Here is a 23955-nt window from a genome sequence, read left to right as displayed (position 1 = left end):
CTAACCAGTTTTCTATCCACCTCAAGACTCAACGTTGAAGGCCTATCCCATGCAAAGCGTGAGCTACTATGCTCGCAAAAGTATTCTGACAGCAATGTGGACTGACTCACACTGCGAGAAACCCACCTTGCAGACCACTTGGCCTGTCAAGCCCACATTCACTTGTACTAACACATTGCAAGCAGGGCTAACAGGAAATGTGGCCCAGCAGCCAACATTAAAACGCAAAAAAAGATAAAATCAGACGGCCCTCACTTCACCTCCAGGAAAATACAAAGCTTTTGACAAGCTCTTCAAATGCCGACTTTTGTTTCCACAACACACATTACACAGCTGTCCCATTACACAGCTCGGTGAAACACCTTAGGACCATTGCTTTACTTTTAAGACAACTTTTTATAAGACTCACAGGTCTTGTGGAGCAGTGGGTGGAACTGAATCCTGTGCCAGGATTCGATGACCACCGGAGCTGCGTTGTTATATTGACCAAACAGGCAGTATCAACTTGGCAGCACAGGCAGGTGGTGAGTGGGAGATACTTGGCCAGCCATACGATGGAGAGAATATTGGAGCCTCCACCATCTCTATCCATCACTCCAGACTACAATGTGCATGTAAGAGTGTATGTTGCCACAGCAACTCTGCCCCCCTGAATGAACTGTAACACCTCAGCATAATTAGGGTTCCCAACTGTGATTAAACACATTCCTGGAGGTTCCATCATGAAAGCCCATTCCTACACCAGTTGGAAAGCAAAAACTCTCATGACCCAATTGGATGATGTTTAATTGTCAGCCAAACAGCTTTTTTCTTTAAAAACATTTTCAATATTTTTGTATCTGGTAAAGAGAAATATTGAATGAAAATGATTTTAAAAAATTATTATTCATCCAAGGAATGTGGGGGCTTCACTGGCTAAATCAGCATTTATTGCTCATTTATTGAGCAACAGCAAAGAATTCTTGACTTTTTTTACTCTCTAAAATCAGGACTAATTAATAACAACCTGCTCACTCTTCCCGCCCTGATTTCGTCCGCTCCTGCGCACTTGAGAGAGGGAGCCAGTCGCGCGCCTGCGCATTTGACAGATGGAGCCGGCCGTGCGCATGCGTGCTTGACAAAAGGCGCCGGCCGCGCTGTTATCACGGCCGCTCAGGCGCTGAATGGTCACCCCAGATAGAGGAGGTGGGCGAGGCTTGAGGGGTCCTGAGGGTAAACAAGGGACACGTGGTCCGGAAGTGTTGTCAATGGCGGAACGAAGAGAATGATGCGGCAGGTGATGAAGAGACAGAGATATGAGGATAAGAGAGACGGCGATGGAGATAAGGGGTTAGAGAGATTGAGAGGAGCTTTCTGCCTCCAAAGGCAGTGAAGCAGAATCTTTGAACCTTTTTAAGACAGATTCTTGATTAACAAGAGGGAGAGGGTGAAAGGTTACCGGGGGTAGGAAGAAATGTGGGGTGAGGTTACAATCAGATCAGCCGTGATCTCGTTGAATGGTGGAGCAGGGTTGAGGGGCTGAATGGTCTCCAGCTGCTCCTCATTAATATTTCCCAGTGAGCACCCTCCCCTAAGGTGAACTACTGCTTCTATGATTGCCTTCTTTCTCTCTGCAGGAATCCAGCGACGAGGCGGAGGATGTGTCGCTGTTTGATGCCGATGATGAGGTGTCGAGGAAACCCAAGCGAAGGAGGATCCGGTAATACTGGGGTTTGTGTGGAAAGAGGACCCAGAAGTCTTTTTTGGGGGGGGGGGGTGCTTTGATGTTGTCCTGGAAAAGGTTGTGCTCTTTTGTTGGGGTGGGGGGGTGGATTAGATCTATAGGATGTTAGCTCTTTGGGGAATTACAGCTATACATGAGATAGTCTGGGCGGGAAATTAGATCAACACAATGTTGGCTCTGTGAGCGGGGGTTTGCTGTAAGGGTGAAGGTTCAAAGTCAAAAGAACCTAATGTTCTTCAGGTTTAACAAAAAACAAAATGTTAATTGATGAGATGAGGACAAGAAATTTATTCTTTCAGAGGGTCATTAGTCTGTGGAATACTTTTCCCCAGAGAGCAGTGGAGACTGGGTCATTGAATATATTCAAGGCTGTGTTAGACAGATTTGGGTTAAGAGGGACTGGCAGAAAACTGGAGTTGGAAGGCCACAATTGGATCAGCTGTGGTTGTATTGGGGTCTGTTAGGTCAGTTAGCTGGATGGCTAGTCGGTGGTGCGGAGTGTTGCCAACAGCGTGTGTTCAATTCCTGTACCGGCTGAGGGTATCCCATGAAGGCCTGCCTTCTCAACCTTCCCCTCGCCTGCGGTGTGGTGACCAGCAGGTTAAATCACCACCAGTCAACTTTCTCTCAAAATGGGAGAGCAGCCTATGGTCCTTGGGGTCTACTTCATTTCAATGGTACAGCAGGCCCGAGGGGCTGAATGGCCTACTCCTAGTTCTTATGTTCTTAAAATGTTATGTCTGTGTTTAAAGTGGATGTGATCCTCACGCAGGTGAAAGTGCAGTTCCCATGGGGGGGGGTGTAATTTGGATCGCTGGGAGAGGGCCGGCCTCAGTGTCTCAATTGTCCTCCATCTGTCTCTAGATGTAGGGGCATTTATTTTCAGTCTCTCAAAATCTTTCGTTCAAAGTATGTCAGGATTGATCATAGAATTTACAGTGCAGAAGGAGGCCATTTGGCCCATCTAGTCTGCACTGGCTCTTGGAAAGAGCACCCTACCCAAGCCCACACCTCCACCCTATCCCCATAACCCCACCTGGTCGGAAAGCAGGAACTGATCAAGTGAGTGAGAAGGATGTTCAATGGCGAGAGGTTCTTGTACTTTAGATTAGCCCCCGCCATCAGAACTGATATCTTAATAGGAAATCTTAATGCTTGCCTGATTCCAGAAAGTCACCTACTTCCTCCTTCTTTGTTGCACAATGCCGAAGGAAATTTGCCAAATTAACCCCTGAATAGTAAAAGAAGCTACATTTTAATCTTTATCAAATATATTAGAAACAAAATAAATTTTCCAAGAAATTTCACATATTGCTAACGAATAATTGACCTTGGGATAGTCACTGATTTGCTTAGAATGAACTAAAATTCTTGTACGTTTTTACTGAAGTTGCAAAGTTTGACGTTCACTCTGCGCTCTTTTTAGCCGTTACTCATTGTCGATGCATAGTTACCACATTTGTTGGACATTTTGTCCAAAACTTGTTTATTCGAGTACCTTGCTAACGAGAACTTTTATTTTTGGTTTCTAAATGCCTAGCTTTTCAAAAAATATTTTTTATATTGACTGATCTATTTGGAAATTCATAATTCACTAAATTTTCAATAACTTTCAATGTAACAGTCATTATTGTATAGAATCCCTACAGTGTAGGAGGCCATTCGGCCCATCTAGTCTGCACTAACTCTTCGAAAGAGTACTCCCCCGCTCACCCTGCCCTATCCCTGTAACCCCATAACCTATCCTGCACATCCCTGGACACTTAAGGGGTAATTTAGCTTGGCCAATTCCACTTAAAACCGCACATCTTTGGACGGTGGGAGGAAACCAGAGCACCCGGAGGAAACCCACGCAGACACTGGGAGAACGTACAAACTTCATACAGACAGTCAGTCACCCAAGGCCGGAATTGAACCCTGGTCCCTGGCGTTGTGAGGCAGCAGTGCTAACCACCCTGGGGTACCCTTGCTAGGTTCGGCCATCGTAAATTTGAAAAAAAACCTGTCCTTCCAGTTCGTCCGATCGGCGATTTTCACACTGCGTTGGCTCCTGATCAGCAGACTAATCGGCCTCTCAGCAACCAATGCACCGAGAAGCCACCCTCTGATTGGACAATAAATTTAGAGTACCCAATTCATTTTTCCCAATTAAGGGGCAATTTAGCGTAGCCAATCCACCTACCCTGCACATCTCTGGGTTTTGGGGCGAACCCCACGCAAACACTGGGAGAATGTGCAAACTCCACACGGACAGTGTTGATTGGACAAGTTGCTAATAGTGGCAAAGTCCATATTCAAACTCTCCGGCAAGGACGAGAGTGAGGTGGCCGGATGGTGGAGCGGGGGACAGAACAGGGAAGGAAGCGGCCACTGAGCAAGTGGGGAAGCTGCCATCATGTAGCATGTATGAGTGTGTGCGCTGAGGGATAAGACTGTGTGTTTGTGAGAGTGTGTGCAGGCGGGAGAGAGGTGAGACTGTGATGCCCATCTTTAGTTGCTGCCTGGCAAGTGGTTTCCCAATTGTGATGAATGGTAAGACCAAATTAGTTCTGAGCAATGGGGGTGCTGTGGAGAGGATGCTTAGTTGTTTGCAGCATTGCTGTCTGTTGGAGGAAGGTTGGTGGTGAGGGCATGTATGACGGTCGGGGTGTTGCTGTCAGATCGGTGCACTTGAGGAACCTAAGTGGACTTCGCAATAGCGAGGGCAAGTCAGGCAGCATGAAGGTAATGTTAATATATAGCTGCATCCTCTGATAAAGGAGTTAGTGAGGATTATAAAGAAACCGAAAAGTAGCCCCTGAATACCAAAACGCAGTCCTCAAGAAAATCTCAAAAAGACCCCTAACATAAAAATATCTTGACCTGTGCTTCAGCTCCCTGAATTGCTGCTGTGTTTTCACTTTGTTTTCCCTGACACTGGGAAGTTCAGGGAAACCTGGGTGCCAATCAGCAAATTCCAAAATCTGTGATAAAATTACGGCAAGTAAGCGATTAACAGTTTGAAATTGTCAGCCCATTTCTCACGTTTGCACGCAGTGCAAAATGGTGCAATTAAACGTGGGATTTGATGGGTAGGAGCCAACTTCCCGACATGTAGTGCAGTCAATTTCTACCTTTGCATGCTTCCCACCTGCAACCAAACAAACCCAAGATCTTCCACAAGTTAAAATTAAGCCTACGTGACAAATCTTTTACGGTATGTGAAAGAGTGCAAAGTATTATCAACCATAGTTAATTTGCAGTTTAAAAACCTCACACAATATGATATTGTGCTGTAGTTATGGTCATGTATTGTTAGATATCAGTAGATTAATTGAAAATAATATTGTCTCTCTTTTTAAAGGCATCCAGTGGCTTGCTTCTTCCATCTGTTTTTCCGAATTAGTGCAATAGTTGTCTACCTTCTTTGTGAGTTCCTGAGCAATAGCTTCATTGCCTGCTTTGTGACAATAATATTGCTTTTATCGTGTGACTTCTGGACTGTGAAAGTAAGTAATCTTCGAAGTGTGTAATTTAGCTGTTCAGTAAAGGAAACCTGTGCTGTTGAACTGAATGTTAAAGGATTACTGGCATGCACCACAACATATCTAGGGCTGTGTTATAGCTGGATAAATAGTAGACGAACATATTTATATTTAAAAAAAACTTGTTCAATAACAATTTCCTTTAGGTGTTGATAAAGGCCATTTGATAGAACATGACTGTTTTTCATTGGTTTTAACCCCACCAAACTCACTATGTCTCTCAATCCTTCCTCTTTCCTCAGAGACTTAAATACACATTCCCGTACCAGCCTCCCCGAACAGGCGCCGGAATGTGGCGACTAGGGGCTTGTCACAGTAACTTAATTGAAGCCTACTCGTGACAAAACCTGCGATTTTCATATGGGAAAGAGAAATTAAAGATGATTTTCCTTCTTACTCCCGAGTTTTCTAATCGATAATCTTCCCTGGTATTTGAATCTTATCATCATCCTGGTGTTTACATTCAGTTCTGTGAGCTTTGGGTCTCAGTGGCTACCTCATGTTGATGGCCTTTTTGGTTTTGCTCTTCCCCACAAGTGAAAATGCTCGCTCTTGTGAAAATGCTTGCTCTGTGTCCATCGGATCAAAGCTTTCATAATTTTAAAGACCTCTTATTGGGTCGCTCTTCAGCCTTGTCTTTTGACCCCATCTGCTCATCCTTACCTGAAGAGTATACCCTCGCAGCAATAGTCCAGCAATTGGTGATTTGCAACTCCTAGCGAATTTCTTCACCACAGCAGGTTGGTGATTTTGATGCACTAATAATGGCTTACACTGTGAACTCTTTATTTATCTTGTAATATCTGGGCCATTGAGTAATCATGGTGTACTTCGTAGGTCTCAGCAAATTTCCAGCCCGTGATAGTATTAAGTTGTCATTATTTAACCAGTTCAAGCGATTAATTATAATGAGTACATCGTTAGCAGGATACATAGGTGACAAGATTCTTAGTTTTAATGTTCTCATAAGTTGGACTCTAGCATTTAGCAATGCAGTTTTGATGTTGTAGGAATATAATGGCCCAGATTTTGCAGTTGTAATAACTGTCATCAACTTCTCATGTCCATACATGCACAGTTAAAAGTGGAAATGGAGATGTTACTGCGGTGATTTGAACTTCTTCTTTGGCTGTAATCTCACTGTAGAAACACTCCCAAATGAAAATCTGACTGCTTGAATGGGATGTAACAGCATGTTAAGTTATAATTACTGTTGAGCAATCTCATTGGCCCTCAAAAGCTACTTTTCGTATATGTGGAATGTCAAATTTCTCCATTCCATGATAAAGATTTCATTGATCTTTTTAAAAAAAAAAAGTCTTGTTTTTGAAATTCAGTTTTTTGCATTACTTCCCTGTGTAAGTCATGGAACATACAGCGCAGAAGGATGCCATTCAGCCCATCGAGTCTGCACTGACCCACTTCCATCCTATCCCCGTAACCAATAACCCCTCCTAACCTTTTTGGTCACTAAGGGCAATTTATCATGGCCAATCCACCTAACCTGCACGTCTTTGGACTGTGGGAGGAAACCGGAGCACCCGGAGGAAACCCACGCAGACATGAGGAGAACGTGCAGACTCCGCACAGACAATGACCCAGCGGGGACAGTGACCCAGCGGGGAATCGAACCTGGGACCCTGGCACTGTGAAGCCACAGTGCTATCCACTTGTGCTGCCCAATCTTTATTTTGCTTTCTGTAAAATTATGAATGGGAGAACCCGCTTGTTACTTTCTGGTTTGCTGTCTGTGAGAATTCTACAATGTGATTGGAAATGACATCATAGGTGCCTGACGCCAGAGATCCTCGAGAGCTAGTGCCAGAATGAAATTAACAGAGGGGATGGGGGAGAGGTGAAATCCCCACCACTAGTTCTGTGTGGGCCGCTTCTTCTTGAGATTACTGGTAAGTGCTGTCACTTTGCTGACTGCAAAGCTTGGGCCATAGATCAGAAGTAACCACTTTGCTGTACGTTGGCTGCTGTGCAGTATAAATGAGTCGAGCATTGTTTATCTGTATTGAACAGTCATGCACTTGTTCAAATTATGTGCTGGTTTTGTTAAAGGGGTGTGTGTAGCAGTTCTAATTGTTACCTACTATTTGTAGTCAATTGTTATAGCCAGAGAAAACTCCAAATATTGCTGCTGCATATTTGAATTGATCGAGTGTTTTTACTCTTTACGAAGGCAGCCTTCAATGTTCCTGAACTAAAACCTCAATGTTTATGTTATGATATGTATTGTGAGAATCACTATGTTGGCGCAACATATATTAATGTGCAAACGTGATCCTCCAGTTACCCTGCACTGTTCTATCTCTCGTCCAGAATATCACTGGTAGGCTGCTGGTGGGGCTACGCTGGTGGAACCAGGTTGATGATGATGGAAAGAGCCACTGGGTCTTTGAGGCCAAAAAGGTATGGTTGACCAAAGTTTGTTCTTTGTTTCGATTGTTTCTTTGTTTACGATAACAATAGACCGGAATTGAATTTGGATTGGGTGCGGCTGTTGGATAATAAATCAACATCGGACATGTGGGAGTCTTTCAAGCGACAGTTGATTAGGATTCAGGAAAGTCACGTTCCTGAGAGAATGAAGGATAAGTGTGGGAAGTTTAGGGAGCCTTGGACAACGAGGGATATTGTAAACCTCGTCAAAAAGAAAAAGGAGACTTTTGTATGGTCTAGAAGGATGGGAACATTCGAAACCCTTGAGTATAAAGAAAGTAGGAAGGTATTGAAGCAGGAAATTAGGAGGGGTCGTGAAAAGTCCTTGGCAAGTAGGATTAAGATGAATCCCAAAGCTTTTTATTCATATGTAAAAAGCAAGAGGGTGGCCAGGGAAAGGATTGGACCACTAAAGGGAATCTATCTGTTGAGCCAGAGGAAATGGGCGAGGTACTAAATGAATACTTTGCATCAGTGTTCCCTAAAGAAAGGGACTTTGTGGAAGTTGATTCTTGGGTAGGGTGTGTGGACATCCTGGATCATGTTAACATCGAAAAGGAGGGGTCTTTTAAAAGATATTAAGGTAGATAAGTCTCCTGGGCCAGAATACTGAGGGAAGCAAGGGAGGAAATTGCTGGAGCCTTGACTGACATCTTTGTATCCTCATTGGCTACAGGTGAGATCCCAGAGGACTGGAGAATTCATCATAGATCATTGAATTTACAGTGCAGAAGGAGGCCATTCGGCCCATCGAGTCTGCACCGGCTCTTGGAAAGCGCACCCTACCCAAGGTCAACACCTCCACCCTATCCCCATAACCCAGTAACCCCACCCAACACTAAAGGCAATTTATCATGGCCAATCCACCTAAACTGCACATCTTTTGACTGTGGGAGGAAACCGGAGCACCCGGAAGAAACTCACGCACACACGGGGAGGATGTGCAGACTCCGCACAGACAGTGACCCAAGCCGGAATCGAACCTGGGACCCTGGAGCTGTGAAGCAATTGTGCTATCCATAATGCTACCGTGCTGCCCACGCTAATGTGGTACCGCTGTTTAAGTAAGGTAGCGGGGATAATCCTGGAAACTATAAGCCGGTGAGCCTCACGTCGGTTGTAGGTAAATTATTGGAGAGAATTCTCAGGGACAGGAGTTATACCCATTTGGAAACAAATGGACTCATAAGCGATAGACAACAATGTTTTGTGAAGGGGAGGTCATGCCTCACTAACTTGATCGAGTTTTTTGAGGAGGTGACAAAGATGATTGATGAGGGGAGGGCGGTGGATGTTGTTTACATGGACTTCAGTAAAGCCTTTGACAAGGTGCCTCATGGCAGACTGGTACAAAAGGTGAAGTCACATGGCATCAGAGGTGAGGTGGTAAGATGGATACAGAACTGGATCGGTCACAGAAGGCAAAGGGTAGCAGTAGAAGGGTGTTTTTCTGAATGAAGGTTGTGAGTAGTAGTGTTCCACAGGGATCGATGCTTGGGCCTCTGTTGTTTGTGTTGTACATAAATGATTTGGAGGAAAATGTAGCCGGTCTGATTAGTAAGTTTGCGGATGAAACCAAGGTTGGTGGAGTGCAGATAGTGTTGAGGATTGTCAGAAGATACAGCACGACATAGACAGGTTGGAGACTTGCCCAGAGAAATGGCAAATGAAGTTTTAATCCGGACAAATGTGAGGTAATGCATTTTGGTAATTCTAACATAGAGGGGAAATGTACCATAAATGGTAAAACTCTTAGGAATATAGAGAGAGATCTGGGCGTGCAGGTTCACAGATCTTTGAAGATGGCAACACAAGTGGACAAGGTAGTCAAGAAAGCATACAGAATACTTGCCTTCATTGGACGGGGCATCGTGTATAAAAACTGGCACGTCATGCTACAGTTAGATAGAACCTTGGTGAGGCCGCACTTGGAATATTGCGCACAATTCTGGTGTCACACCAGAAGGATGTGGAGGGTTTGGAGAGGGTGCAGAGGAGGTTTACCAGGATGTTGCCTGGTTTGGAGGGTGTTAGCTATGTGGAGAGGCTGAATAGACTCTGACTGTTTTCATTAGAAAGACGGAAGTTGAGGAGTGACCTGATCATAGAATTTACAGTGCAGAAGGAGGCCATTCGGCCCATCGAGTCTGCCACCGGCCCATTGAAAAAGCACCCTAAGCCCATACCTCCACCCTATCCCCGTACCTCCACCCTATCCCCTGTAACCCCATCTAACCATTTCTTTGGACACCAAGTGCAATTTAGTTTAGCCAATCCACCTAACCTGTACATCTTTGGACTGTGGGAGGAAAACAGAGCACCTGGAGGAAACCCACGCAGTCACTGGGAGAACGTGCAGACTTCGCACAGACAGTGACCCACACCGGGAATCGAACCTGGGACCCTGGAGCTGTGAAGCAACTGTCCTAACCACTGTGCCCCGTGCTGCTGATAGAGGTCTACAAGATGATGAGAGCATGGATAGAGTGGATGGGCAGGCACTCTTTACCAGGGTGGAGGGGTCAGTTACCAGGGGGCATAGGTTTAAGGTCCGTGGGGCAAAGTTTAGAGATGTGCGAGGCAGGTTTTTTACGCAGCAGGTGGTGAGCGCCTGGAATGCGTTGCCAGAGGAGGTTGTGGAAACAGATACATTAACGGCGTTCAAAAGGCATCTTGACAAACTCACGTATCGGATGGGTATAGAGTGATACGGCACAAGGAAGTGCTGATGGTTTTGGCAAAGGTTGATATCATGACCAGTACAGGCTTGGAGGACTGAAGGGTCTGTTCCAGTGCTGTATTGTTCTTTGAAACTAAAACAGTCTGTGTGTACAGATTACAAATACCAGTGGGTGTTTTCATTTGGAAAGCTAGTTGATGAATAGTATTGGATTCAATTTTTATAAGAATAGATCACCGGGTCTGTCGAACTTACTCCTTCATTCAATACGATCAAGGTTTGTCATGAGCTATAACTGCACTTTCCCACCCATTTCCCTTCATTTGTCTATCTCAGACTTAAAGATGGTCAATGATGGAACCATCACAACCTTCTGGGGTAGAGAATTCAAAAGGGAAAACATTCTCCTCGCCTCAATCCTAAAAGAACTCGATCCTTATCCTGAGACTGCATCTCTGTGTTCAGAATTCCCTGACCAGAGGAAACAACCTCCGTGTCCACCCCATCAATACCATCTCAAACTTGTCTGTTTCAATGAGATCGCTTCTCATTCTTCTAAACACCAGAAAAAAGAAACTCTGTTTACTCAGCCTCTCCTCATAGGACAATCCCTTCATCCCAGGGACCAGTCCTGTGATCCTTCGCTGTCTGGCCCCCAATGCAAGTCTGTCATTTCTTGAATGTGGAGACCAAAACTGTCTACAGTATTCCAGATGCGATCTCACAAAAAATTGCATAATTGTAACAAGATTTCTTTATTCTTCTACTCCAACCCCCTTGCGATAAAGGTCTGCATGCCTTTTGCCTTCCTGATTGCTGCACGTGCATGCTAACTTTCTGCATTACTTGTACGAGCACATCCAAGTTTCTTTGAAGCTTGGTACTTTCAAGTTTCATGTCTTTTCAAAAATGTTCTTCCTTTTCTATTTTTGCGATAGAATGGAATAACGTCCCCCCCCTCCCGCCGGGTTATACTCCATTACCATTTTGTTGCCCACTCGCTTAACCTATTCGTATCTCTTTGCGTACGCCTCAAAATGTAAACTCCCACCTAGCTTTGTATCATCAGCAACCTTGGATACATTTCTCTCTGACTCTTTGTCTAATATAGATTGTAAATAGCTGAGGCCGCAGCACTGATCCTTGCAGCACTCCACTATTCACTATCTGCCAACATGAGACTGCCCAATTTATGCCTACTCTTTGCTTCCTGTTGTCAACCAATCCTCTATCCATGCAAATATATTACCACCAACTCCATGAGCCCTTAGCTTGCCTATCAGCCTTTTGTGCGACACCTTATCGTATGCCTTTGGAAATCCAGGTATACTACATTTACTGGCTCCTCTTTATCCACCCTAATAGTTACATCCTCAAAAAACGAATCTATTTGTGAAACAGGATTTGCCTTTCTTAAAATCATGTGGTCGTTGTCTGATCGTGCCTTGATTTTCTCGGGGCATTGTTAAGGCTTACTTAACCGATTCCAGCACTTTCCAGACAACTAATGTTGGGCTGACGGGTCTGGCGTTCCCGTTTGTGTGCGTCTCCCTTTCTTGGATACCGGTGTCACATTTACTGAATTCTGATCTGCTGGGACTGTTCCAGAATCTCGGGAATTTTGCAAAATTGTAGCCAGAGGGCAGCACGGTGGCACGATGGGTTAGCCCTGTTGCCTCACTGCGCCGAGGTCCCAGGTTCGATCCCGGCTCTGGGTCACTGCCTGTGTGGGGTTTGCACATTCTCCCCATGTTTGCGTGGGTTTCACCCCACAACCCAAAGATGTGCAGGCTAGGTGGATTGGACATGCTAAATTGCCCCTTAATTGGAAAAAATTAATTGGGTACTCTAAATTTATAAAAGAAAAAAAAAATTGTAGCCAGAGTGTCTATTATCTATGTAGCTATTTCTTTTGGTTCCAAAAGACGTGCTGTTAGGTGAATTGGACATTCTGACTTCTCCCTCCGTGCACCCAAACAGGTGCTGGAATGTGGCGACTGGGGGCTTTTCACTTTATTGCAGTGTTAATGTAAGCATTCTTGTGACACTAATAAAGATTATTATTATTTTAGAATCCTAGGATGTAGGCTATCTGGCCCTGAAGATTTGTCAGTACTTAGTCCCTTGAGTTTCTCCAGTAGATTTTCTCTGCCAATAATTTCCTTAATTTTGTCATTCTTCTTGCCACCTACGTTACTCTCTCCTTCTGGTATGAAGCTTTGTGTCTGCTACTGTGAAGGCAGACACAAAGGGGTGGATTCTCCGTCTGAGAGACTAAGCGTTCCCTGGTTCTGATGGGGGCACCAGTGCCGGAGCCATTCACGACATGCTAATAGGCCAGCACTCTCGCCACGTGGAACTAGTGCAATTCCAACTGACGCCGGAGTGGGATTCACTGGCGTTGGGATTGGCACAAGAGAACTTGACAAGCTGGAGCTGCATATAAGCTCTTCACTCCCCACGCACTCTCATTCCAGTCAAGAAGATGAAGTGCAGCCCCGAGGTTTGTAGATGCGAGTTTAAGACCATGCTGGGTACCGTGGACGCTGTTTAACCTGAATAAGCAGGAAATGTTTTTTTTTTTAAAGTACACGAGTAATACTGGAAATATTTTTAAACTAATTACATAAATATTTATGAATTATTGAAAACCTTTTTAATCAAGCTGGGTCCCATACAGTTGTTGCATTGAGTTCTGGGGGAAACAGTAGGTTATTCTGTTCTAATTTTAAATGTTTTTTTTTCTGTATGGTTTTCATAGGCGTCACGAAAAGGAAAGAGAGCCTCCTCCGACGCAGAATCCAAAATCTTCTGGTTAGGATTAATCATCTGTCCCATTCTGTGGATCATTTTTGTCTTCAGCACTTTCTTTTCCTTTAAGTTGAAATGGTTGGTAAGTTCCTGACTGGCAGCCTATGTGGAGTTTTGTGGTTACCTTTTTTTTTCTCATTAAAAATTACATTCATGGTTTTTAAAATATATTTGCATAAATGCAAACAATGCAGATGGTTTTCTACATCCTGGGAGATTGCAGAATCGCGACAGGTTGTGTCACTTGTACCACTTGAAATGTTGTTTTAAAACTTCATGCTGGTCTTGAAATATGTTTAAAATGGTGAAAGTGATGGAGAGGGGTAAAGCAGATGTTACTACACACACAGTTTTGCTACATCGGTTGTAGAAGGTGGAGATTGTTTTACATCCATGGGATAGTCTTTTTGAATGTTCTTACTGTTTTTCTTCTTTTGGAACAGGCTGTGGTTATCATGGGTGTTACGCTTCAAGGGTCTAATCTTTATGGATACGTAAAATGTAAAATAGGAAGTGGAAAGAATCTAACTAGCATGGCCACCTCCTATCTGGGACGTCAGTTTTTCAAGACGGTGAGTTCAATCCGAGACTCTTGTTGCCTCACGTGACCAGAACAGAGTTAATGTTTTGAGTCTGTATGACTTCTTCAAAGCTAAAGAGGGAGAAATGTGTTGGATTGTATACTTTAAGAGAGGCGGGTGGGACAGCTGGAACAGAGTAGAAGTTCAGTGATTGGTGGAAGTGAGAACAACAAAGGTGTAACAAAACTTAAGAACGAGTGACAGATGGCCAGGAGGGGGAGATTTTGCAATGGGGCAAAAAATGTTTGGGATATAAAGAGCAGGTCAAGATGGAGGAGAAAGGTCACCGTCTAAAGTTGCTGAACTCGGCGTTGAGTCCAGAAGGCTGTAACCTTCCTAAATAAGATGAGGTGGTGTTTGCGTTGGGCTTCACTGAAACATTGCAGCAGGCCGAGGACAGACATGTGGGCATGGGAGAAAGATGTCGAGTTGAAATGACAAGCATCAGGTTGGTTAGGATCGTTCTTGCAGGCGGGGCAAAGTTGTTCCGCAAAGCAGCCACTCAGTCTCCCCAAAATCATTTCCTGTTTTGTATCCTTTGTGCTTGAAGGTGATATTTGGTGCTGAGTTGGAACTCCACAGATGCTGGTGGTCTCCCCTTAAATCTTTAAAAAAAAAAAAAAAAAATTAAGCGTACCCACATAATTTTTTCCAATTAAGGGACAAACGCGTGACCAATCCACCGATCCTGCACATCTTGGGGTTGGGGGAGGGGGGGTGAAACCCACGCAAACAGGGGGAGAATGTGCAAACACCACACGGACAGTGACCCAGAGCCAGGATCGAACCCGGGACCTCGGCGCCATGGGTCTCCCCTTAAGTGATTTTACTCCAGACGTTCTCTTGTGCTTTGTGCCAAACAGAATAAATGAGGCACTTGCTACAGACAGTCCAGAGCATTATTTTTGATGCATTATCTTCCCAGTAGCATTGTCTGGGGGTTAAAGAAGAACTCTCATTGTTTGAATAGATTACTGTCGTTGCAAAAAGCCTCTTGTGTGCTAATCTTTGGTTTATGACGAAGAAACATTATCAGACTATGTCACCTTGGTTGGGTGTCGGCTACGAATCCGCTTGTTGAAAGTAAACCATTGATGTAGATGCAAATCGTTAGAACAGATTACATTTGATTTCATAAATTAACCAGTATCTCGAATATTGCTGGAAAAAGAACACATGTTGCTGAAGCTTTTCATCTTGCACTCATCAGAACAAAGGCAAGAATTTTGAACTATCACAAGAATTTACAGTACACTAGAAAAGCATGCTGAATAGTTGACAAGCTGACTCTGATTGGCAAAAACATTGGCATGGCAAAAGCAGCGGGGAACTATAGGCTCGCAAAACTCTGGGATAATTCAAAAAAGGTGCAAGGCTTTTGCGTATTCCTAAAATGAAAGGAAAATACCGCAGGTGCTGGAAATCGTAAATGAAAACGGAAAATGCTGGAAAAACTTTGCGTGTTTGGCAGCAGCTGTGGAGAGTAACTCTGTTTTTCTCTCCACAGATGCTGCCAGACCTGAGTTTTTCCAGCATTTTCTGTTTTTATTTCCGATTTCCAGCATCTGCAGTATTTTGTTTTCATTTATTTTAGTGTTTAATTCACTACCACTTCTCTCCTAGGTTTGCCTAATAAGTACTGTTTTTCTCTTCAACAGGATTTCCGTTTGCCTATTTTATTCTGTTCGCCTTCTTGCTTTCCGTTTCCCTCTTTGTGTTTGACAAGGTGTTTACCAGAACTTTATTCCACAGTCACAATTTCTTCTTCGATGACCGTCTCTGTCGCTGACTTATCCCATGTGGATTCCAACTGAAGTTTCATCTCTTATATTTCGAATCCACCCAGAATAACCAGTATCTCTGGGACATAAATGCCCCTCGGACTGTTGTTCTCGCCGCCTGCTGAGGTCCACACTCAGTACTATGTGCCGCCATACGTACACACTCTACCTCTCTCTCCAGCAGCACTGATTCACATTTGCACTTTCTCAAAGCTGCTCATGTCTCCAGCTCCATTTTACTCTTCATCCCATCTGATGCCTTAACAAGAAGCTTTTTCTTTCAGGTGTCAAGGAAAACAAACTCCAACAGATACCAACGTCCACCCGGGACCATCCACTCCTTCCCATCCCTTTGACCCCACTCCTTCCAAACCCAACCCTTCCCGCGCATTCACTATGACCTGCCCCTCGCTGATGCTGAACATCCTGTACTCCGCAAAGGACTACATTTCATCCCCTTGCATCCTCACCTCAATTAATTTTGATCTCGGCACAGTGCTGAAGTCTTTTTTTCATCACCTTCATCACCCTGCTCTGCTTACTCCACCCACTTTCAGTGTTAATAATAATAATAATCACTCATTGTCACAAGTAGGCTTCAATGAAGTTACTGTGAAAAGCCCCTAGTCGCCACATTCCGACACCTGTTCGGGGAGGCTGGTACGGGAATTGAACTCGCTGCTGCCTTGTTCTGCATTACAAGCCATCTATTTAGTCCAGTGTGCTAACGCCAACTCTTAAAAACTTCCTCCTACCTTCTCTGGACCATGACCCCACCATCGAACACCAAGCCATTGTTTCCAGGACGGTTACTAACCTCCTCACCTCTGGTGATCTTCCCTCCACAGCCTCCAACCTCAGTCCCCCTACTCAGCACAGCCCACCTTTACCTCCTTCCCAAAATCTTCACACTGTGGTACCCTGGTAGACCCATCATATCAGCCTGTTGCTGCCACAGGGAACTAATTTCTTCCTGTCTTGACTCGATTCTCACTCCCCATGTCCAGTCTTTTCCCACCTACGCTTGCGCTTCCTCTGGTTCCCTGCGTCATATCAATTGTTTCTTGGCCCTGACTGCCACCTCTTCAATCTGGACGTCCATTCTCTCTACAGCATCCCCCATCAGGAGAGTCTGAAGCCTCTCCACCTCTTAAGAGCAGAGGCCTGAACAATGTCCACTCCTCCACCTGGCTTAACTCGTCTCACTTCTTGCAAATAAACGGTGTGCTTATGGGTACCTGTAGGGCCCCCAGTTATGCCTGTCTTTTTGGTGGAGTATGTAGATGATTCCTTCTTCCAGTCCTATCCGGGCCCGCTTCCACAAATTATTTTTCCGTTACTTCGATGACTATATATCGGTGTTGCTTCATGTTGTTGTTTTTTCTTCCAATTTCCACCCCTCTCTCTCTTCTCACGGTCCATCTCTGACATTTTCCTTCCCTTCCATGACCCCTTCTGTCTCTATTTCTCGCAATAGACTGACCACCAGTATTCATTACAAGCCCACCGACTCCCACAGCTAACTCGGCTCCAGCTCCTCACATCCTGCTTCCTGTAAGGACTCCATCCCATTTTCCCAGTTCCTCTGCCTCCGTCAGTGCTTCTGACAAAGAACAAACAAAGAACAAAGAAATGTACAGCACAGGAACAGGCCCTTCGGCCCTCCAAGCCCGTGCCGACCATACTGCCCGACTAAACTACAATCTTCTACACTTCCTGGGTCCGTATCCTTCTATTCCCATTCTATTCATATATTTGTCAAGATGCCCCTTAAATGTCCCTATCGTCCCTGCTTCCACTACCTCCTCCGGTAGCGAGTTCCAGGCACCCACTACCCTCTGCGTAAAAAAACTTGCCTCGTACATCTACTCTAAACCTTGCCCCTCTCACCTTAAACCTATGCCCCCTAGTAATTGACCCCTCTACCCTGGGGAAAAGCCTCTGACTATCCACTCTGTCTATGCCCCTCATAATTTTGTAGACCTCTATCAGGTCGCCCCTCAACCTCCTTCGTTCCAGTGAGAACAAACCGAGTTTATTCAATCGCTCCTCATAGCTTATGCCCGCCATACCAGGCAACATTCTGGTAAATCTCTTCTGCACCCTCTCTAAAGCCTCCACATCCTTCTGGTAGTGTGGCGACCAGAATTGAACACTATACTCCAAGTGTGGCCTAACTAAGGTTCTATACAGCTGCAACATGACTTGCCAATTCTTATACTCAATGCCCCGGCCAATGAAGGCAAGCATGCCGTATGCCTTCTTGACTACCTTCTCCACCTGTGTTGCCCCTTTCAATGACCTGTGGACCTGTACTCCTAGATCTCTTTGACTTTCAATACTCTTGAGGGTTCTACCATTCACTGTATATTCCCTACCTGCATTAGCCCTTCCAAAATGCATTACCTCACATTTGTCCGGATTAAACTCCATCTGCCATCTCTCCGCCCAAGTCTCCAGACAATCTAAATCCTGCTGTATCCTCAGACAGTCCTCATCGCTATCCGCAATTCCACCAACCTTTGTGTCGTCTGCAAACTTACTAATCAGACCAGTTACATTTTCCTCCAAATCATTTATATATACTACAAACAGCAAAGGTCCCAACACTGATCCCTGTGGAACACCACTGGTCACAGCCCTCCAATTAGAAAAGCATCCCTCCATTGCTACCCTCTGCCTTCTATGGCCTAGCCAGTTCTGTATCCACCTTGCCAGTTCACCCCTGATCCCGTGTGACTTCACCTTTTGTACTAGTCTACCATGAGGGACCTTGTCAAAGGCCTTACTGAAGTCCATATCGACAACATCTACTGCCCTACCTGCATCAATCATCTTAGTGACCTCCTCGAAAAACTCTATCAAGTTAGTGAGACACGACCTCCCCTTCACAAAACCGTGCTGCCTCTCACTAATACGTCCATTTGCTTCCAAATGGGAGTAGATCCTGTCTCGAAGAATTCTCTCCAGTAATTTCCCTACCACTGAAGTAAGGCTCACCGGCCTGTAGTTCCCGGGATTATCTTTGCTACCCTTCTTAAACAGAGGAACAACATTGGCTGTTCTCCAGTCCTCCGGGACATCCCCTGAAGACAGCAAGGATCCAAAGATTTCTGTCAAGGCCTCAGCAATTTCCTCTCCAGCCTCCTTCAGTATTCTGGGGTAGATCCCATCAGGCCCTGGGGACTTATCTACCGTAATATTTTTTAAGACACCCAACACCTCGTCTTTTTGGATCACAATGTGACCCAGGCTATCTACACCCTCTTCTCCAGACTCAACATCTACCAATTCCTTCTCTTTGGTGAATACTGATGCAAAGTATTCATTTAGTACCTCGCCCATTTCCTCTGGCTCCGCACATAGATTCCCTTGCCTATCCTTCAGTGGGCCAACCCTTTCCCTGGCTACCCTCTTGCTTTTTATGTACGTGTAAAAAGCCTTGGGATTTTCCTTAACCCTATTTGCCAATGACTTTTCATGACCCCTTCTAGCCCTCCTGACTCCTTGCTTAAGTTCCTTCCTACTTTCCTTATATGCCACACAGGCTTCGTCTGTTCCCAGCCTTTTAGCCCTGACAAATGCCTCCTTTTTCTTTTTGACGAGGCCTACAATATCACTCGTCATCCAAGGTTCCCGAAAATTGCCGTATTTATCTTTCTTCCTCACAGGAACATGCCTGTCCTGTATTCCTTTCAACTGACACTTGAAAGCCTCCCACATGTCAGATGTTGATTTGCCCTCAAACATCTGCCCCCAATCTATGTTCTTCAGTTCTCGCCTAATATTGTTATAATTAGCCTTCCCCCAATTTAGCACATTCATCCTCGGACCACTCTTATCCTTGTCCACCAGTACTTTAAAACTTACTGAATTGTGGTCACTGTTACCAAAATGCTCCCCTACTGAAACATCTACCACCTGGCCGGGCTCATTCCCCAATACCAGGTCCAGTACTGCCCCTTCCCTAGTTGGACTGTTTACATATTGTTTTAAGAAGCCCTCCTGGATGCTCCTTACAAACTCCGCCCCGTCTAAGCCCCTGGCACTAAGTGAGTCCCAGTCAATATTGGGGAAGTTGAAGTCTCCCATCACCACAACCCTGTTGTTTTTACTCTTTTCCAAAATCTGTCTACCTATCTGCTCCTCTATCTCCCGCTGGCTGTTGGGAGGCCTGTAGTATACCCCCAACATTGTGACTGCAGCCTTCTTATTCCTGATCTCTACCCATATAGCCTCACTGCCCTCTGAGGTGTCCTCTCGCAGTATAGCTGTGATATTCTCCCGAACAAGTAGCGCAACTCCGTCTCCCCTTTTACATCCCCCTCTATCCCGCCTGAAACATCTAAATCCTGGAACGTTTAGCTGCCAATCCTGCCCTTCCCTCAACCAGGTCTCTGTAATGGCAACAACATCATAGTTCCAAGTAGTAATCCAAGCTCTAAGTTCATCTGCCTTACCCGTAATGCTCCTTGCATTAAAACATATGCACTTCAGGCCACCAGACCCGCTGTGTTCAGCAACTTCTCCCCGTCTGCTCTGCCTCAGAGCCACACTGTCCCTATTCCCTAGTTCTCCCTCAATGCTCTCACCTTCTGACCTATTGCTCCCGTGCCCACCCCCCTGCCATACTAGTTTAAACCCTCCCGTGTGACACTAGCAAACCTCGCGGCCAGGATATTTATGCCTCTCCGGTTTAGATGCAACCCGCCCATCTTATACAGGTCACACCTGCCCCGGAAGAGCTCCCAGTGGTCCAGATAACGGAAACCCTCCCTCCTACACCAGCTGTTTAGCCACGTGTTTGTCTGCTCTATCTTCCTATTTCTAGCCTCACTGGCACGTGGCACAGGGAGTAATCCCGAGATTACAACCCTCGAGGTCCTGTCTTTTAACTTTCTGCCTAGCTCCCTGAACTCCTGCTGCAGGACCTCATGCCCCTTCCTGCCTATGTCGTTAGTACCAATATGTACAACGACCTCTGCCTGTTTGCCCTCCCCCTTCAGGATTCCCTCTACCCGTTCGGAGACATCCTGGACCCTGGCACCAGGGAGGCAACATACCATCCTGGAGTCTCTTTCACGTCCACAGAAGCGCCTATCTGTGCCCCTGACTATAGAGTCCCCTATTACTATTACTCTTCTGCGCTTTGACCCTCCCTTCTGAACATCAGAGCCAGCCGTGGTGCCACTGCTCTGGCTGCTGCTGTTTTCCCCTGATAGGCTATCCCCCCCAAGCTCTGTAGAAGAGTCATATGGGCTCAAAACATTAACTGTTTCTGTCTCCACAGATGCTGCCAGATCTGCACTTTTCCAGCATTTTCTTTTTCTTATTTTACATATTCCTACTGTTTGCAGAGAACAGACTCCTGTGTTTGAATTTCTGATGCTTCTCAGATGTGGAAATGAGCCACATTACGTGCTTGATTGACATTTTAAACCCTGAGTGCTCTGATAGCTGCACTATCAACCAATTTGGCCCATCCAGTGTTGTTGAGGTTAATTCGAGCCTCTCCAATTCTGCAATCCTCCTACAGTCCAAAGGTTTGAGGTTGGATGGATTGGCTATGCTAAATTTCCCCTTGGTGTCCAAAGATTTGAAGGAACCTAAAGGGGTCATTGGGATAGGGCAGGGGAGTGGGCATGGGTGGAACGCTCTTTCAGAGGGTCGTTGCAGACTTGATGGGCTGAATGGCCTCCTGCACTTTAGGGAGTCCAGATTCTGTGAAGAGTGGGTGGATCCAATGATTCTTGAAGCTAATGACATTTTCACTGGTATCTATAGTTCGACCATTTTAATATGGTTAAATGGTTTTGAATTGGCCCTCTCCAACTCCTGAATCAAGACCCTGACATTGTGCTGAGTGAAAGAGATCAAATTAAAAGATGCCGCACAGCCTGTATTCAAAACCATTTTAGTTTTGATGTAATATGATTACAGACATGGTGATCAAGGTTTCAAATGATAATTTACAGGAGGTATATTTAGATCTGTTTCAGCAACAGCAGCCCATTAATCTAGCAGTTACAGTAAGTGGGTTGTTCTCTACACCCAAGGGAATGCGGAAGGCCTGTTTAATCCACATAGACAAAACTTAACTGACCTTGACTCGATGCAGAATTATGAATAATGTGCTTTTTTGTGTGAGGTGACCAGAATAAAGCTCTGTACAGCTTCTATTGAAAATAATTTGCAGTGTGTGCACTGATGTCCTAATCATGAAAAGGGTCCAATAATTGATCCATTATGTTGCAAGTGATGCACTCGGCGCTGGGCCCATCAGCACGATTTGTCTGCTGCGCAGATGGCTGTTTAAAACCTTCCTGGTTTGCATTTGGCTGTCGGACTGCGGGAGCCTGAAACTGGGTGAAATGTGCTTGCAGCACCTGGTGATAGTGATGACTGATATGTACGGAGGCATCGTTTGGGACAGGTTTTTTTCATTTATAAAAAAAAAAAAATAAAAAAAAATATCAAGCTTTCTTCTCATGGTGGCAATCTGTCCCAAATGATACATCCAAGCAAGGAGACATTACACCAGTGCCTTCTTATGATCTATATCGGCATGAATCCAACAAATAAATCCTGTTTAATAGCGGGTATTGAGTTTCTGGCAAATGTATAGTGTATAATTTGTGAGCCCTTCCTCTTTGTTGCTGCCTCCCTCACATATATATAGTCATTCACTGCTTCCTGTCACAAATTATACATCCTCTAACCTACAGCTTTGTACGTCGGGATCTTGAAGTGCAGCGTCTTTATTCCTTGTTTTGAGTGGAGGAGTAATTTATAAAAGCATGCTTGTTTAAAAAATGCCCCAGCAAGCATTCCTTGATTTGTTTTGGTGAACTTTATTGTACTACTAAATGAACAAAATGGGCCAAAAAAGATCAAGTTTGTGCAGACGCAGACAATATTGAAACCATAGACTTGCAAATGTTAATGTGCCAGATAATGGAGTTTCAAGATGTAATCTGATTTTATAGTTCAGATAATAGTTGTGTGCCTTGTAGATTTAATTGAAATGGCTTCACTATGTCATGTTCAGTGACTGTTATCTAACAGCATAGTATTAAAAATATAAAGATAAATATAAAGACAGTTACAATAGAAAGCTGCTTTTTGGAAAGCCTTTTTATTAGCCTTTTAGCCTAATAAAAGCAAAATACTGCGTGCGCTGGAAATCTGAAATAAAAATGGAAGATGCGGGATCAGCTCAGCAGGTCGGGCAGCATCTGTGGAGAGAGAGAAACTGAGTCGATGTTTTTAGTCCATATGGACTTCTTCAGAGCTGCCCGATCTGCTGAGCTTAACCAGCATCTTCTGTAGACTGTTTTGAGCAGCCTGGCTGATCAAGGTCACTTCTTGTTTAACGTCACAGGCATTGAAGAAAGAAGAGAACACAGAACCTTAAAAGAAGGATGGGAATTTTGGAAACACACTTGAGATGCCTTTTGTATTGTGAATTTGGAACTCGTATTGCTGAAGACTGGCAATTTTTACATTACTTTTCTCTCTTTTTAATATTCGGAACTCATTTGGGATAAAGGAAGATCAGATAAAATTGCGATCATCTCATGATTTGTAGTTTTTACTTTTATTTCACCCCCTTTCTCTCCTCCTCCCCCTGCCCCCGCCCCCATTAATTATGTTTGGAAACTGTTGCGGTCGGTCTCAATGGGAGCTGATTTAATTGTCTCCCAGCCTGGAATGAACCTTTGAAGCAAAATCTAATGTTAGAATCTCTCCAAAAAGTTAATCTATGTCAAGGGACAGGGAGGATGTGTAAAAAGAAGAGGGAACCTCATCACTCCTTGGTGTGGGTTGAGATCAAGGCTCAAATTTTACTTTCATCATAAACACAAAGATTTTTGGGGGGGAGGGGAGAAATGAGGTTTAGAAATTGTATGTGCTTTCTAATAAAATACTCGTCTGAGAGACTGGTGAAGCGTTTGAGCTACTCTTTAAGGAGGAAATAATGTGGCTAAGAAAAGAACATCTTTTGTAAATGCACAAATTTCCAATTTTTAAAGTTATAGCAATAAATTCATGTTGAAATGCATGACATATTGTACACTGACAAAATTTACTTTTGTACAGACGCAATGTTCGTGGAAAGATTAAAACAAAATTTGGAAAACATTTGACTGTGATTGAAGCTATTAAGATTTACCTGGTAAATTAAACCGCTCAAAGGATAAAGGCAATGGAGTTGAGCCAACACAGCCTGTAAATGAGTACCAGGCACTCTGTGAAAATGCCATGTGTTTGAATGTGACACCACCAAAACGTTACAGATGCTAGGGAATACTCAGCAGGTCAGATAGCATCAGGTGGAGAGGAGTTTGGACCTTTTATCAGAACTGAAGGTCGTGAACAGAAAGGTCAAGAGTGGAAGTCTGTTCGA

The 23955-nt window shown here is 44.6% G+C and overlaps 1 protein-coding gene across 2 annotated transcripts; it reads left to right on the top strand.

Annotated features, from left to right (window-relative positions):
* The first annotated feature begins 1124 nt into the window (after positions 1-1124).
* LOC140395433 (Golgi apparatus membrane protein TVP23 homolog B-like) lies at positions 1125-23690 on the top strand. 2 transcript variants are annotated; one of them, XM_072483172.1, is made up of 7 exons: positions 1125-1276; positions 1617-1699; positions 5067-5211; positions 7576-7665; positions 13137-13268; positions 13630-13758; positions 22930-23690. In XM_072483172.1, exons 1-7 carry the CDS (start codon positions 1265-1267, stop codon positions 22960-22962), a joined length of 624 nt encoding a protein of 207 aa, XP_072339273.1. In that variant the 5' UTR covers positions 1125-1264; the 3' UTR covers positions 22963-23690. The 2 variants fall into 2 exon arrangements, with proteins under 2 accessions (XP_072339273.1, XP_072339272.1); XM_072483171.1 differs by having other exon boundaries at positions 7546-7665.
* Positions 23691-23955: the final 265 nt, after the last annotated feature.

This window comes from Scyliorhinus torazame, chromosome 18, assembly GCF_047496885.1.
Source record: "Scyliorhinus torazame isolate Kashiwa2021f chromosome 18, sScyTor2.1, whole genome shotgun sequence".
Taxonomy (NCBI): domain Eukaryota; kingdom Metazoa; phylum Chordata; class Chondrichthyes; order Carcharhiniformes; family Scyliorhinidae; genus Scyliorhinus; species Scyliorhinus torazame.
This window is presented reverse-complemented; position numbering and strand designations above follow the sequence as displayed.